The sequence below is a fragment of the Talpa europaea genome (genome assembly GCF_964194135.1).
Source record: "Talpa europaea genome assembly, chromosome: 1".
Classification (NCBI taxonomy): Eukaryota; Metazoa; Chordata; class Mammalia; order Eulipotyphla; family Talpidae; genus Talpa; species Talpa europaea.
In genome coordinates, this window is record NC_140073.1 from 41,661,240 (window position 1) to 41,678,303 (window position 17,064).

Consider the following 17,064-nt stretch of genomic DNA (forward strand, 5'->3'; position numbering starts at 1 on the left):
TCTAAGAGGGAAGATACTTCTTCATTCAACTTTTTAAGCCATGGACATAAGAATAGGCAGAAAATTTTAACCACCTTTGTCAGAGTCTTTAAAAAGACTTAAGACAAGCTGAGGAGTAGGCTAGGGCAGGCAACTCTGTTCAGGAGCATTTTTCCATTTGATATTCTGCTTTTATTTCCTCCAGAAGTTGAACTTCTCTGCTTCTCTGGCCTGCTTCCTGGACCATCGTCAGCACTTAGTCCAATCATCATGGCCTCCTGCTCATAGCTGCCCACGAAATCTGGGATAATAAAAGTATTTATTCCAGTGATTCTGGAAGACAGCTTTCTCACCCAGATCTGAAGGCCTGACCCTGATTCTGATCTCATGAATCTGCTTTGAGATGCTTAGCTTAGTGTCCACGGTGAATTTATTTTCAAGTCCTCTTCTGATGTCTGATTTTCCTTAGAGGATCCTGTGGCCACTCGGCAAGTATCAGATCATCCCCAGGTCCAGAATCAAATACCAAGATCAAGTTTAAAGATAAAGTAACTGCCGTTTATCATGTAGCCTCAGTTCCCCTGGCTGGTGATGTGGATCCCACTCTTGGATGTGGTGCTCTCATCATTACATTCTCTTTGTGTCCTAACTATGTATAAGGAAAACATCACCCTGGTCAGCGAGTTCATCCTGGTGGGCTTCCCTACTGTCCCTTGGCTGCAGGCTCTTCTCTTCTTCTTCTTCCTTATTACTTACCTGTTTGTGCTGTTGGAAAATTTGGTCATCATCCTGACTGTATGGGTCACTGGTTCTCTGCATAAGCCCATGTACTACTTTCTGGGCACTCTGTCTTTTTTGGAGGCCTGGTATATATCCGTCACTGTTCCCAAGATGCTTACTGGATTCCTCCTTCATCCTAACACCATCTCCTTCCTGGGATGCATGACCCAGCTCTATTTCTTCATCTCACTTGCCTGTACTGAATGTGTACTTTTGGCAGCTATGGCCTATGACCGTTACGTGGCCATCTGTTGGCCTCTTCGCTATCCAGTCATGATGACCACAGGATTTTGTGTTCAACTAACCATCAGTTCCTGGGTGAGTGGCTTCACTATCTCCATGGCAAAGGTGTATTTCATCTCCAGAGTGGCCTTCTGTGGCAATAACATCTTGAACCATTTTTTCTGTGATGTGTCCCCCATCCTCAAGTTGGCCTGCAAAGACTTTTCTATGGCTGAGATGGTAGACTTTGCCCTAGCCATCGTCATCCTTGTGTTTCCTCTATCAGCCACTGTCCTCTCCTATGCCTTCATCGTCTCCACCATCCTGCACATCCCCTCAACCAGTGGGCAGCGGAAGGCCTTCTCCACATGCGCATCTCACCTCACGGTGGTGGTCATCTTCTACACAGCTGTGATCTTCATGTATGTCCGACCTCGGGCCATTGCTTCATTCAATTCTAACAAACTGGTATCAGCCATATATGCAGTCTTTACTCCCATGCTCAACCCTATCATTTACTGCCTGAGGAACAAGGAGGTCAAAGATGCCATCAGAAAAACCGTGACAAGTGGACTAGCCCTTTTCTCAAGAGAGTCTCCTTTCTGAAGAGACCCAGACATTCCTTTTAAGTTCACGATTTGACTAAACCTTAAAAACATCTTCATTAGTGGCAGAAGAGCTAAAAAGAAACTTCTCCAAAGAGGAAATACAAATGGTCAACAGGCATATGAAAAAATGTTCGACATCACTTGTAATCAGGGAAATGCAGATCAAAACGACAATGAGATACCATCTCACACCAGTGAGAATGGCACATATTAAAAAAACTAGCAACAACAAATGTTGGCGAGGATGTGGAGAAAAAGGAACTCTCCTGCACTGCTGGTGGGAGTGCAAACTTGTCCAACCACTATGGAAAGCTGTGTGGAGATTCCTCATCCTACTAGACAGAGCTTCCATATGATCCAGCAATTCCACTCCTAGGTATTTACCCAAAGGACACAGAAACATTAATTCCAAAGAGCACCTGCACCCCTATGTTTATAGCAGCACTATTTACAATAGCTAAGCTTTGGAAACAGCCCAAATGCCCAAAAATAGATGACTGGATCAAGAAGATGTGGTACATATACACAATGGAGTATTACTCAGCATTCAATAAAGATAAACACATGCAATTTGCAGCAACTTGAATGGAGCTGGAAGGGATCATGCTCAGCAAAATAAGCCAGAAAGAAAAAGAAAAATACCAGATGGTCTCACTCATAGCAGGAATCTAGAAAACATAAATAAGGGACCAGGAAAAAGAATAGCTATAAGAAAGAAAAAATCAAAATCAACAAACAACTATGAACCAGAGACATATTGGGGGGGGGGCCGGGAAAGGAGGGATTGGGGTCAAAATAAGGGGGTTGCAATTGTATGGGGAATATAAAAATAAAATAAAATAAAAAATCTTCATTAACTGACAGTCTGCAACTATAAAAATATTTGCTGCACCTCCCCCTGCGGTGACCCTTAGGGCTAATGGCTTGCGCCACGGTCCCTAGGTCCGGCTGGGCAACCAGTGCGCAGGGGGAGAACAGCAAAACCCCCTGAAGACATACCTGCTGCACCTCCCCCTGCAGTGACCTCTAGGAATCCCTAGGTCCGGCTGGGCAAGGAACCAGCGCACGGGGGGAGAACAGCAAACTCCCTGAAGACATAGATAAGACGGAAGCCTGTTGAAAGATAAGACCACCAGGAGCCACTACAGGAATGCTGTCTGCACAGAAACTTATCTCGCCTTCTCAAGGCCCACAAACTTTATTCTAATACAACTGTCTCTCTAAAATCTTTTCTCTTTCTAAAATCTTTTCTCTTTCTCTGTCTAAAAAGGTCATTGGTTGCTGATTAAAAAAGAACATGTGAAATCTAGTAACTAGGCTAATTCAAATGAAACGTTACTAAACTCTGTGTATGAATAGAACTGTTAGCTTAATAATTTCTCTGTTGTATGCTTAGCCTTGTTAGCATTAATCTTAATGATAAAAATATTACATTGTGAAAAGTAAAATTCACCCTTGTTAATTAATAGTAATTTAGTGGTAGTGAGTAGTTAAAACAAAAAGTAATCATATAAAACAAAAAGTAAAATTAATAGCCTAACTACTTAGGAATGCGCCTGGGTCCAGATGTAAATCACTGCCCTGTCAATGATAAGCTAAACCTATAAGCAAGCTGATTTCTTCACTGATGTTCGCCATTCCTATGCTTTTAGAAAACATATATATACTGATCACCAACTCAAATTAAATTACACTCAGATTTTCACTCTCTTGAAGTGTGTCTGTTTGTCATTTCTTTCACCGACGCCCTGACCACCCTGCACGCTTCTCTCAACCCTGAGGCGGCCTCATCATCTACTGCTGTGCTGGTCCACGGCAAATATTGACTGCAGTAATTCAGGAATCAGTGGCCAGAAGCAAAGAAAATCTCCTTTTCTGTGAGGGCTCAATTAAATGCTTCCTTTTATAAGGCAGTAAAAGAAATAATCAAAACTCTAAGAGACATATATTAGTGAAAGATAAAATAGTTTTATTTTCATGAAAATGTTAAAAAATAATCAGTTATTATCTAACTAACCTTTAGAGTTCTATTGGTGAGATTTTTCTATTTGACCTTGTTCAGTTTTAAAAGTTCTCACTATCAGAGGTGGAATAGAGAGATTCTGTTGTAGTCTGTTTTGTAGCGTAACCTATTTATGGCTTCCTTTTATAGTCAGCTAACCTTGATGACATCTTACTTTCATTACACTGTAAAGTTTAAGAAAATATGACAGACAAACTTCTTTCAGGCTCTAAATGAAACACTATTAAAAAGAGAGCATGTAAGACTAGTCATGGCAGGGAGGTAGAAAATAAGATGTTATATATGTAAGTATACACACACAGTCACATGGTCATATACATAATGTGTATTATATAAACATGTATGTCATATATAAAATACATAATATATAAAATATATTTAGAATGTCAACATTCCAACAAGTGAAGAAAACTGGAGCATGAAATATATATATAATTTTGTATATAATTATATGTTGTATATAACACTATATAGTACATATATAGTTGGTATATTACATGTCATATATATATAATTTCATGTTTACATATACTACTTTGGAACATCTACATAATAATTGTGTGTGTGTAACATTTGGGAGCTAGATCCTAAAAAAATTTAGTGATGATTCAGTAAAGCCCACTCCTTTTCAGGTAAGAGAAGCAGTAATATTGACAAAAGGCCACAAAAGTACTTTTACTTAGATGGTACTTGGCCTGGATATGCAGGATCTTGCCTGATTTCCTTAAACATCCCCCTTATCATTATTACAACTTCATCACTTATATTTACAAACTGAAATTCCTTTTCCACTCTAGAAACTTAAAAACTGAATTTTTAAGTTTTCAGTATAGCAATCAAGTCATTTGTAATACAAATATCGTGTGTCCTTACTTATCTTCTATTTACTTAGTGAGCTGGATTTCCAAGAGTTATCGTATTGTCTCTAAAAAGAAAAATATTTGCTTTCTCCTTAAATTGTTAATGTGCTTGCTTTTTATATTTCTCTTCACATTAATATTTTAAATATTTTACTTCTGAATGTTTAAAACATACAGAAAAGTACTGAAAATAGTGTGAATGGCAACTGTCTGTCACTCATTTTTTAACATTTTTTAAATTTAAGTAACATTGGTTTTAAAATTGAAGATTAAAGCTGTATGTAATTAGATTTTATAGCTATGTTACATATTTAGCATTGTACTCCAGTTACTGTATTCAAAATAAAAAAAAATGACATTCAAGAAGGAAAAATAGAATAAACTATAGCTGAATAGAAATCTTCAATAAAAGCGGTGAATAGACTATGGTTTTCCTGGACACCCATCAGACAATGAACCAGCAAAAATTAATAGATAAAGTATCAAAACAGATGGTAGTTAGAAGTCTTTCAGGTGACTAAATTGGTTGTAAAAGTTATCCTTCACTGTGGAAAAGTTTGTATTGGTTGTAAAAAGGATTCAACCAGAGAAAAAGAACCAAGAGGTGATATGTATTAAGAGATTTATTATTACATGGAACTTGCTTAAACAATTATGAAGACAGGCAAAGCAAATCAGAATTTCACGGGTAGACTGTCAGGAAAGGCACCCTGGAACTCTTGGGCATACATTGAAGCGGCTAACAATGGCCAGAATTTCTTCTTTCTCAGGGAAATTTTAGTTTTGCTCTTAAAGTCTTTCAGTTGATTGAATCATGTTCCTTCTGATGATATAAAATTATCTTCATACTTAAAGTCAACTGAGCGTGAACCTTAATCACGTCTACAAAATGGCTTCACAGTAACACCTCGATTAATCTTTGAAAATCTGGGAGCTAGAGCCATCATTGCCCTTGCCTTGTCAACTTGGATATCCTACACATCCCTCTAAATCACACTTATCTCCAAATAAAGGCAATAGCAAAGTCATACTTTCACCTAACTCAATACAACTATCTGTGCATAACTGAAAATGTGATAATCTTCTTTCCAGAAGATGCAAAGTCCTTAGATGATGTTTATTTTTGATATCCTGTAATTTAAGTACTGTGGTATAGTTAATAATATATCTGATGTTAGATTACACAAGGGAGGGCAGAAATAAATAGATATAGATATGCCAAATATTATGTGTTGTATACACCTGTATTCATCCAAAACAAAATAGTGATAACTATTACATAGTCACATGATCTTAACTTGTATTTTAATTGAATTTTAAAATTACCTGCTCCATATTGTTTTACTTCCAACAAGCCACTCAGATATTCAGCTATTTGTGTTTTACCTACTAAGGGAATCCAAACCTTCATTTCTGGAGGGCCTGGGCCATTTAAAGTCCTGCCTGAACTGGGTTGTTGTAGTTTACCATTAACTTTAATCTGGTGGTACTAAGAGATACTCTCAGCAGATCTCCTGCATCCCAGAAAAACACCTTCTTACCTCAGCACACTTCTTGTTTGTGTAGTAGCAGCTCAACTTCCCCTGGGTTATCAGTATCAATCCCCTGTCAATCAGAGACATAAGAAGCCCGAAGTGGCCAGGTGACTGACTCAGATTCTGGTTTCATGGGAACACATTGCTGTGTCTTCTAGTGGAAAACTTCCTTTGGAACTAAGACCTCTAAATAAGAAGCAAACATTTTTCCAATGGTTCACTAAGAGTAGTAAAGAAGGAGTTACTCCGTTTTCTACATTTTGATTCCTAATCACATGGATACTGGTAGTGGGAGAAAAAACACCCTTGAAGGACACTGGTTCAGAACAGCATCCTGGAAGATATTGCCCCAATCCTGCAAAGTGTTGCCACTTACTTGGGGCTGTAACTGTATCTCCAAAAGTTCATTCTGTCATTTTTATCAAGTAGGATCCTTCAGGATGATGGGTAACCTGGTATACCAGTGACTCATAAGGACACAGATAAAAAGGCAGATTTCCATTTAAAAAAATGAACTAGTATTTCCTTTAAACAAGATTTAAGAAACAAACAAACAACAGTAAAAACAGATACTGAAGTGAATGCTCATGAAGGAAAACAATATATAATCAAGCCCAAATCCTAGGACTCACCATACCTAATATCCATCTGATAGCAAGTTCTGGTGGGTTTTTTGCTTTTGCCTTTATGCTGAGTACATCCCAGATTTAACAGTGCTAATTACTCAAATATTCCATTCTGGTTCAAATTATCATCCTCTCTGCCCTGAACAATTATTATAGCAGGTTACTAACTTGTCTCCCCAATACCATTCTTCACACAGAAGCAAATAATAGCCCCCCTTTTTTAATGCATGATGTAGTCACAACATTTTATATAACCTATATACATACATATAAAAAACATTTTTATGTATCACCACTGAGAGCCTCATCTACTCTTCCCCAATCTCATCCCCTTGGCTTTTACCAAAAATCCCAGTTCCTGTTGGCGGCAATACACTATGCCTTTGTTTTCTTTCCATGCACACAGCACAAACTGCTTTCAGTTTTTAAGAATTGCTTTTAAATTTTTAATTTCATTCTATGGTTATGTAAAATATTTACCTGGTTAAAAAATTGCCCTGTGAAATAGTATCTAGTCAGAGAAGTGTGGCAAATCTGTGTGTCCCCTTCAACCTATTTTCTCCACTCCCAATAGGCCACTACATACATGCACTGTTTGTATTATAACTAGTCATTGAAATTTATGGAGATTGTGTTTGTAACAATATTCTATGTTCACTTGAATGATGTTTGTTATGATGATTTATAGTTTGATATGTATTTGTAATATCTACCTTATTGGTTATATATTTAGACCTCTTCTTTCTTGCTATTTTTTATCTGATGTTTTGAATTAGAAAAGATATAACATTCTCTTTTCTGTATTTCTATTGACACTTCATTTTATCTCCTGTAGAGACTATTTTGTGAACAATGTTATTAGCATTGTAAATATCTACAATTGTTACTTTTAGCCTGTGGGTTCAGTATCCCTGATTCACCGAGGACTTGTCTGATTCATGGAAGATTTTGGTGGTTTATCAGTATTCACATGGTATTAAATGTTTCTCTAACCAGACACCATCTCCTCTTTGTTTCCGTCAAGTATTTCTATTTTTATTCACTCTTGACTGAGCATATATTCCTCTGCCAATTTTCTGCTGTCTTAAAACAGAAACATAACCAGTTAAGAAGTTATTCAATCACTTTAAAGATTTAAAAATAAATCTTAAAAAAAAAGAGGCAAATTTATACCTTCAATTGCCAATTTCAGTTCCTAATAAACCAAAATGTACATTTAAAGTGTAGTTTTCATTTATATTTTCATCAAGGTCTCATTCTTTTATGAGGTAGATATGCCGGTGATGCTGCAGGGGGCATTGTTGCCCCAGCCAGATAGGATACTGACAAGCAGCTAAGAGAAAGGGCCTCACAACATGGGGCTGAAGATCTGACATACCTTTGCTTTTTGTTCTTGGTCATAGAGAGAGAAAAATTTATCAAAAAGCATATTAGGCAATAAATTATATGTATCAGCATACTGTAAGTAAATGGCACGGAAAATTGTCTGTTTAGAAATTAGTTGTTGGGCAGTTTGGCCCACTTGACAATGGGAGACAGTTTGTTGTGCATGCCTGACAAGCAATCCAGCACAACAGTTGTAGTGGGTCCTTCTTTTGTCTTCTTTTGAAGTTTCTTGGAAAAGTTTTTAAATGAAGCTATTTGAGTTAGGAGTTTCTAGGTAGAAAAAGTTCTGATAGCTGAGTAGCAGCCGGTCCCCGGCTGAAGGCCACGCAAATAAAAAAAAGTCTTTTCTTGCTTAGGCTTTGGCTGATAGGGATATACTGGTGGCTATCTACTGTCTTAGGTTATTGTTTAGCTGAAACAATGAGTTTTAGTGTAAGGCTTAGTTTTTTATTAACCTTGAAGGTTGCCTTCTTACTGAGAGCACGTAGTGGCCAAAAGCCTATGGAAAAAGAGATGCACTGATTGTGTCTGCTTTGTTTCTAGGCACATGATAATGTAATCTCACTGCTTGCAAAAAATGTATAAATAAAGAAACTGCTGAGCTTCTAGAGAGAAGATACTAGCACCTCACCAAGTGTGAGTGTCTCCTCATTCTACCTCATCCCCTTCCGCTCAGTCCTTTCGTATTCGCCGACGCCATCTCATCCTTTCAGGAACCCCTGACATGACATTTTGCCGAGGCTGGTCCCCGGCATAGATAGAAGGTGGTGTGGGGCTGGGGGGATAGAAGGCATAATAATTCTGCCTGACCATCCTATCTGGCAGTGCCTTTGAATTCTTGTTACTGCAGTCTGTCACGGCAGGTGACGTTAAACACAGCTCCATTTCAACATAGTGACACTTCCTCTCTAATCAGATTTGCCAAATGTGGAGAAAGTAATGGAGATTTTGCAACTGCCAATACTGCTTTATTGCAACTGTCACACATCAGTTGCTATTCTTCACATTAAAAGGCCCCATATTATACAAAGACATTTATTTTCATACCTGGTAGTTACCATCTCCATGGACATGGTTTTTGATAATTCACTGAGTGCTAGAGGACTAAATCCAAATCCATCACTATTAATGGGGACATTTCCACAAGCCCTCATGTTTCCCCCTAAAATTTTAATTTTAAGCTAGAATAGTAGCTTTCTTTGAAGAAATTTACCTGGAGCCAAGTTCACATATTGGGAAATGTTCCAATAAAAGGTAATAGAGATGGCTTTATTGTTAGACCGAAGTTAGATTCTTAACTTAATTCAACTCCAATTGACCTTAGAAAAATCTGCTATATTTTTCTATAAGACGGGAAAGTAATAATGTAATAACAAAACAAAACAAATGGCAATTTGATTGAAAAGGCAAGGAGGAAAAAATTGACAAAAGGAATTGAAAACTTTTATCAAATATCTTTAATGGAAGTAATGAAACTTGGTTCCAAGAGAAAAATTACAATGGAAAATATGGAAATGTTTGACTGATAAAATGTTTAAGTTACTGCTTAGCAATAAATTCAAATGATATTACTGCTAGAAGGAAAAGAAAAGGTGAATGGGGAAAATATAATAACCACTATGATAAAGTGTTATAATATCATTCAGATAAAAAGAAACAATGATGAGAAAATACAACACGACCTTGCCTCAGAAAATTATGGATCTGCCCCTGTTTGGCCTACAGTTTAAATACTGTATTATTACAAATATTTTCTCAAACCTCTTATTTTCCAAGTTAGCATTTTTCAAATGACTATTGCTACCTGCTTAAATAATAATATTTTAAAGTCATTATTAGAGAAGTATTGAGGGACAGTGGAAATTTTTACTTCTGGCAATTTAAAGTAAAGCAAGTACAAATATCTACTTCCATTCACTTTATACCCTTGACTCAGCTGCCAAGAAGCAAGGACTGAATGGATGGATTTTTTTATTTGTCTCAACCCATAACTTACAGAATTTTTCCTTGTTTAGAGAAAGATTGGGAATTAGAGGTGATTCACAGAATTCAGTCTTGTTTATGAAAAATCACAAGGTGTCCCAGGGTATCTCATTGTGTGCAGAGATCACAGAGGAGCTTGCACAAGGAGAGCCCCAGGGATGTCCTGTTTGCATAATCTCTCAGGGCCTCATCTTTCAAGAATTCTCTCACAAAAAGATTCAGTTCAATCCTGGTCCTCAAAAAATATATGTTTAATTCATCTAAGACCATAATCTGAGTTTAAAATGGAGTCCAGCGAGAGCCCAGCTCATGCCCGTGTGTTAAGAGAGAGGACTGATCGTCACTGGGACCTAATACCAAACTCTGACCTGCAGCAGCGCAGGTCTCAGGATTTCACTCTCCTCTACCCCGTGTGAGGTTCCCTCACCTGTGCTTCCTCATTTCTAGAGCACAATCAACCTAGGTGTCCAGGTAAGGAGGAAGGTAGGGAAAGGACCAGAATAAAAATGTTGAGTCTATTTGGGGATTAAGGCCATTATTATTTTTATAATCCACAGTCTAGATTTCTCAGTCTTAGAATGTTCCTAATGGGCTCCTCCTGAGGTGTCCTTGGTGTGCTGAAAGTTCAGAGAAACCAAAAGATCTATTGTCTCTCCAACCAGTCACCCCTTTTCAACTCCCAGAACTTCCTGTACTCGGACCCTTCATTCCTGTTACTGGCTATTCTCTTCCTCTTTCAGTCTCCCCTGCTCTGTTGGTGATACCCACCTACCCACCGGGGTCACAGGGCTTCACTAGGACACAAGAGAGAAATTCCTGCAATTTGCCTCCCACTGTGTATGGAGCGCTCAGTGAGTGCTAACATTGGGTGTGGACACTCCCTCCCCCAACACCCTAGTATTCAGGTGCTTACCACCTTGCATACACTCCCTGGGGCTAAGAATGAAAAAGAAAACAAAATTGCACATTGAGGGTCTGTTCCTGTTTCCACTGGAAGAACAACAGTTTCCACTGATGCCTTCTCAACTATCCAGGTAGCCCAGGTGGTCTCAGTGCCTCACAGAATCTACAAAGCCAGACCATCATGAGCTGTGCCTTCCAGATTTCACAATGTGCATTAGATGAGATGATTAGTGCTTTGGAGTCCTTAAGTGCACGTGTGTGTCACAGTGCCTGTGTATGAGGAGGACTCTGGTCCTTCCTGGATGCTTTCAATCATTTATTCATCAATTTGATCAGTCAGTGAACATTTCTCCAACATTTATTATTGATATATGCCAGGTGACCCAGACATATGGGTTGAAATAGGATTTCTACCTTGAAGATGCTTAGCAGGTGGACAGGGAGACACTTGTAAACAATCATGTATAATACATAACTTTAAAACATGTGTACAAAAGTCAATACTCAGCAAAAAGTACACATGAAAATGCACAATTATTTCAGTATATACTTTTCATAATGAAGCAGTGAAAAAATGTACTTAAAGTTATTGGAAAATTATGTCAGTGATGTTATTCTGTTTGTTCTTTTTTTTTTAAGATTTATTTATTTATGCATACAAGAGCTGGGGTACAGGCCAGAGATGCTGGAGGTGAGAGGACCCATCCGAGACAGAGTAGGGAACAGAGCAGGCAGACTGACTGAAATACACTGCTGAGGGGAGCAGCAGGTGAGACAGGAGAGGTCTGCTGCACCATGTGGGTTTCTCCCTGGCCGACTGGGGATGGAACTCATGCTGCAGAGGCTGTGGATTACTTCATAGAGTGGTGCTTAACCCCTTGCGCCACCAGGGAGGCCCCTATTCTGTTTGTTCTTAAGCTCTCTACATGGAGAAATATTCTTCCGTGGGTATAGGCACCTTGTTAATGACCCACAATAAGGCACTCAGTTTACACACTCACAACAACACACACACAATCACAATAAAGCACACATACACATACATGTAAAACAAATTGAAGCAGGGCCTCCCCAGTGGCGCAGCTGGGTTGAGCGCTGGGTTGCGAGGCTGCCCGCAGCCTCTGCAGCGCCGGTTCAATACCCAGCCACTGGGTGAGGGGTCCCACATGGCGCGCAGACCTCTCCTGCCACACCTGCTGCTCCCTCCAGCAGTGAATTTCACCGGTCTGTCTGTTCTGCTCCCTGCTCTGGCTCTGGTGAATTCTCTCACCCTCCTGCGCTTCTGACTGTACCCAGTGCATGTATAAATAAATAAATAAATAAATCTTTAAAAAAAAATCTTTAAAAAAAAATTGAAGCAAATGTTTTCTGAAAACTATACTTAGTTACATGATTACAAGACCTGGTATTTTGTTTTCTATTTTAATTTTAATATAATTGGGTGAAACCCCATTATTTATTACCCACTGAGGTGTAATCTGATTGAGGTGTAATCTGACTGAAGGCTATTGATGTCTGAACATTTTTTTTAATTGTCCTCTTGTGTATTTTCTTTCACTGCATCAAAAAACAAGCTATTTCTCATTAAATTTTCCCAGTTCCCCAATTTGTTCTCTGACTTTGCCTTCCTGGTCCCTCAAAGCCCTTGGACCTTCCTCTATGTGAAAGCTGATCCCAGGTTCAAATCCAGTCTAGGGGAGAATCCATGAATAGACTTCGCTGTCACCCAGGGGTCTCGAAACCAGCTCAGGCTTGTCTTCTCGTAGCCAGTGATGAGCCACACAGACCCGACCACATTTCCCTCTGCTGCCAGCTACACACACATCCTTGTGTGTGAAAACCAGGCTGACAGGTGTGCCATCCCTGCCCTCCCTTGACTTCAGGTGGTGCTGCCATGGGCTCCCCTTCTGCTCTGACTCTCTATCCTCTGGGCAGTCCCAGGACTAGTACTATTTCTTTCTCGGTGATGTTATCCAGCCATTGCCCTGGACCTTACTACCCTCCCATCTCTATCTAGTCTCCACAGTAGCTTGTTTCCAGCCATGTTATTACATGCTTGTTCTTAATGTGCAACAACATGTAGGCATCGAATGGTGTGCCTGCTAGCTTTAGAGCATTTGACCCGTGCCATATTTCTTACTGACATACCTAGCCTACTGATTGTATATTGTGATACAAACTGAAGCATGAATATGCACAATGCCATGATGTCAGCTAGGACATTTGTATCTATACAGACAGCTATTGCAGCTGCATTCAGTCTCCAGGAAAGGCCCTCCTGTTACCATAGTGTGTAGTGCTTCCTAAGTCTATGGTTATCTCTGCCTTCTTGGTTCGGTGATAATGAAGTGCCATCAAGCCTTGCTCTTCTGTCCTGGAGACTTAATTCTCTGATCTGGTGAAGAATTCAGAAAAAATCAGGACTGTGGATTTCAATGTAATAAAATGGTCTCTTAAATTTCACTTCCTACTTGGAATCATGATTAAGAGATCCCTTGGGAACGCAAAAGAAAATTTACTTATTGACTCTATTGATAGAATGAAAACTAAAGTACCAGCTGAATAGAAAACAGAAAAGCCTGGGCTTTCTACTAAAGGGATAAAATGTTATGTCCCTTTGTATCTTCCCTTTTCTTTGTATCGGATGAATAACATACAATATTCTCTAAGATATTTCTTGACATTTGTACACAATTCCTGAATGACAAAACTATGATCAGCAAAAAGGCACATTCCTGGTTTTACTGTACTTCAAATTTGATGGTTTTAGTAGAAATATGGGAATGTGGAATCTTTCGAAAATCAAATATCTTATGTTTGCAAGAATTTTCTTGAATCTGTTGCATTTCTTGTTCCAATGAGAGATTTACTTTTAGGGTTTGGTATTTCATCATAATCAACTGTTGTTTGCTGTATTTATTCTGACATGTAGACTGTAATACACATCAATGGGCACAGAAAACAGAACCTATCTGACTGAGTTCATCCTGCTGGGGCTCTCTTCAGATCAACATACCCAGGTGCTGCTGTTTGTGCTCTTTCTCATCGTTTACCTGCTCACTGTGCTCGGGAATCTGCTCATCATGATGCTGCTCCAACTTGACTCTCGACTTCATACACCCATGTACTTTTTCCTTAAAAATCTGTCATTTGTTGATCTCTGTTTCTCTACGGTGATTGTCCCCCAGATGCTATTCCATTTGTTGGCCAAGAAAAAAGCAATTTCCTTTACTAGATGCTCAATGCAGATGGCTTTTTTCCTTTTGGTTGGATGTACAGAGAGTTCACTCCTAGCAGTGATGTCCTATGACCGCTACATAGCTATCTGCAAGCCCCTGCACTACTCCACCCTCATGACCCAGAGGATTTGTTTCCAGCTTGTCCTTGGGTCCTGGGCCTGTGGAGCACTGGTGTCTGTAGTAGACAGCACCTTTACTTTATATCTCCCCTATATGGACCAGAATGTAATTAATCATTATTTTTGTGAACCTCCTGCCCTACTGAAGCTGGCTTCAGAAGAAACCTACACTGCTGAGCTGGCCATCTTTGCCATGGGTGTGCTAATCCTCCTCGGTCCTGTGTCCCTCATCCTCTTCTCCTACTGGAACGTTATTTCCACGGTAGTGTGGATGAAGTCAGGGGAGGGGAGGCTCAAAGTCTTTTCTACCTGTGGTCCTCATCTCATTGTTGTTGTCTTGATCTATAGCTCAACAATATATACCTATATGCAACCTAACACCAAGAAAAAAAATAAATGGGATAAGATGGTCTCTGTGTTCTATTCAGTGATAACATCCATGCTAAACCCGTTCATTTACAGTCTACGGAACAAGGATGTGAAGGAGGCATTTAAGAAAGTATTTGGAAGATAGATCCTCTCAGAAGGAGAACCTTTATATTGATATAAAAATCAGAAAAATGAAACACTTTCCAAGCCGTTCAATATCATTAGCAGATTCCTCTACCACCCTAGTCTGAGGCACCAATAATGCTAATATTAAAAACTTAGTATCTTAGGAATGTTTTCAGGTTTGTGTAATGCTATCTTATTCAAGCTTAGTCGCTATTCTCCAATGTTCCTACCTCGTGACAACATTTTGCTAATATATAAACAGAGATTGAAAACCCTCAAAATAATTGGATTTTTTACTGGTTAATTATTGCCAATCCATTTTCACCCAGGACAGTTTTTTTTCTCTAATCTCTGCAATTATTTGCAGAATTATCCCATGCCAGCATAATTTATAGCCATCTACAAATTCTGCAATCCTATCTAATGTCATTATGCTGGGCTCCACAATTTATTATGACAAAATGTCAGGTTTTTTTTAATCATGAAACTCTGATATTGGATTTTTTTTTTCATTGTGCTAGAGAGGCCCCAAAGCTACTATAGCTAATTCGGCCACTTATGAGGGAGATGTTGTCAGGGGCAACACAGTATCTTATGCCACATTCCACATTGGTTAACGGACACTGCTTCCCTCCGAGGACAATTGCTGGTTTGAAGGAGCTAGAATTGAGAACCAATCTGGCCATATCAGAAGTCTCATATCAGACCCCCCTGGGACATAATGCTCCACTCATACATGCTCACCCCTCTTGGGTTTGATTGCGCCAGTACTCATTAACTTCTCCTTTATGGTGGCAGAAGAGAATAACTGAAAAGAGAAGCAATCCTCAAAATGGAGAATGCTTTTTTGGATGAAATAGACCTTTCAGTTTTTCCTGTCTCTGCTATAACCCTTTGTTGTTGCAAAAGCACCACCCTGATGTACACATTGATTCTCACCAGTGTTCACAGAGCATGATTCTCATTTGGAATATGGTACCCTGCTGTCTCTTACCCATCCTCATCTAAAGGCTAACTCCAGGCATTAGGTGAAACTTAATACCCTTCTATGACCCAACAATTCATTGGCTTGTAGGAATATTCCCAGTTCCTGCTTCACTCTCCAGAGGACCATTTAGGTTAAGCGGTGAAATACTGGAACCAGAGAATCCCATGACTTGGGGTGAAATTGAACATGTGATAGACATCAGAGACCAGGCAGACTGCACCAGAAGGGACACAGAGGAGATTCATACTTCACTGAAACAAGAAGTGGGGGAGAGACAGATGCACCTGCAGGCTGCGGTCAGGGGAAGGAGACCATGGTGTAAATTGTGGTACCACTACATGGCCAGCCTCTGCTGGTGGCCCTGGGGAAAGCAGAGAACTGTGTGGAGGCAACATGCTTGATGGTGGGGAAATGCATGTGGAGGAGTAGGCGTGCTCCCCACGGACTGGGACTCAGAGAGTAGAACAAGGACATTTCTTTTAAATTTCTCTTTTGGATTTACAATCAAACAATCCTACAATCAAACAAAAGTATGTTTCTTCCTCTTGTGGAATAAGAAAAATGGAAGAGCAAATTCTGCTTCCACTTTTCTGAGATGTCATTTTCTTACTGGTACCCACCATTAAGTGATAAGTCCCTGGATAGCTCACTGATTGCCAGAGGGCTCAATCCATTCCACCAATAATAATAAAGACATATCCACAAACTCTTCATCTTGTCCCAAGCAATTTTAATCTGTAGTCATCTGATTTTGTATTTCGTCCATTATTAATTCCATCAATATAGGAACCAGTTATTTTAATAGTGATCTATGGGATTTTAATCATAGTTCTTCCAAACAGTAATCATAACCCTATAGAGGCATAGCTATAGATTTTTCATGTAAGTTAGATTAACCCTTCTGTAATATTGAAACAGACAGTAAGATAAGCACCAGGTAGATTTGAGATAGAAGGAAAGACAAGTGCCTGATGGTTTCCCACTGGCAGGAGATTCCCCCACCCACATTCGATATCAGAGGGAAGCATCTGCTGACCAAAGAGAAAGAAAAGAAAGAGAAAAAAGCAACAGCTGTAAATGAAGCAATAGACTTCAGCAGTGCCTGACTCAGCAGGAAGGCAGAAGCCCACTGCTGAGGGGAGCAGGAGGCGAGTCAGGAGAGGTCTGCTGTGCCATGTGGGTTGCTCCCTGGCCGGCCGGGGATCAAACTAGTGCCACAGAGGCTGCGGACCGCTTCATAGTGCTGTGTTCAAACTCTTGTGCCACCAGGGAGACCCAATCACAAGGATTATACGCCGTAATCAAGTGAGATTTTTCC

The 17,064-nt window shown here is 39.5% G+C and overlaps 2 protein-coding genes across 2 annotated transcripts; both read left to right on the forward strand.

The window, feature by feature from the left end:
- Positions 1 to 630: 630 nt before the first annotated feature.
- On the forward strand, positions 631 to 1,587 carry LOC311175254 (olfactory receptor 6B9; the record flags this gene model as incomplete). The annotated part of the gene is made up of 1 exon (XM_084240158.1): positions 631 to 1,587. The coding sequence occupies one exon, from the start codon at positions 631 to 633 to the stop codon at positions 1,585 to 1,587; it is 957 nt and encodes a 318-aa protein (XP_084096284.1).
- Positions 1,588 to 13,853: 12,266 nt separating this feature from the next.
- Positions 13,854 to 14,777, forward strand: LOC311175321 (olfactory receptor 2D3-like; the record flags this gene model as incomplete). The annotated part of the gene is made up of 1 exon (XM_084240215.1): positions 13,854 to 14,777. One exon carries the CDS (start codon positions 13,854 to 13,856, stop codon positions 14,775 to 14,777), a length of 924 nt encoding a protein of 307 aa, XP_084096341.1.
- Positions 14,778 to 17,064: the final 2,287 nt, after the last annotated feature.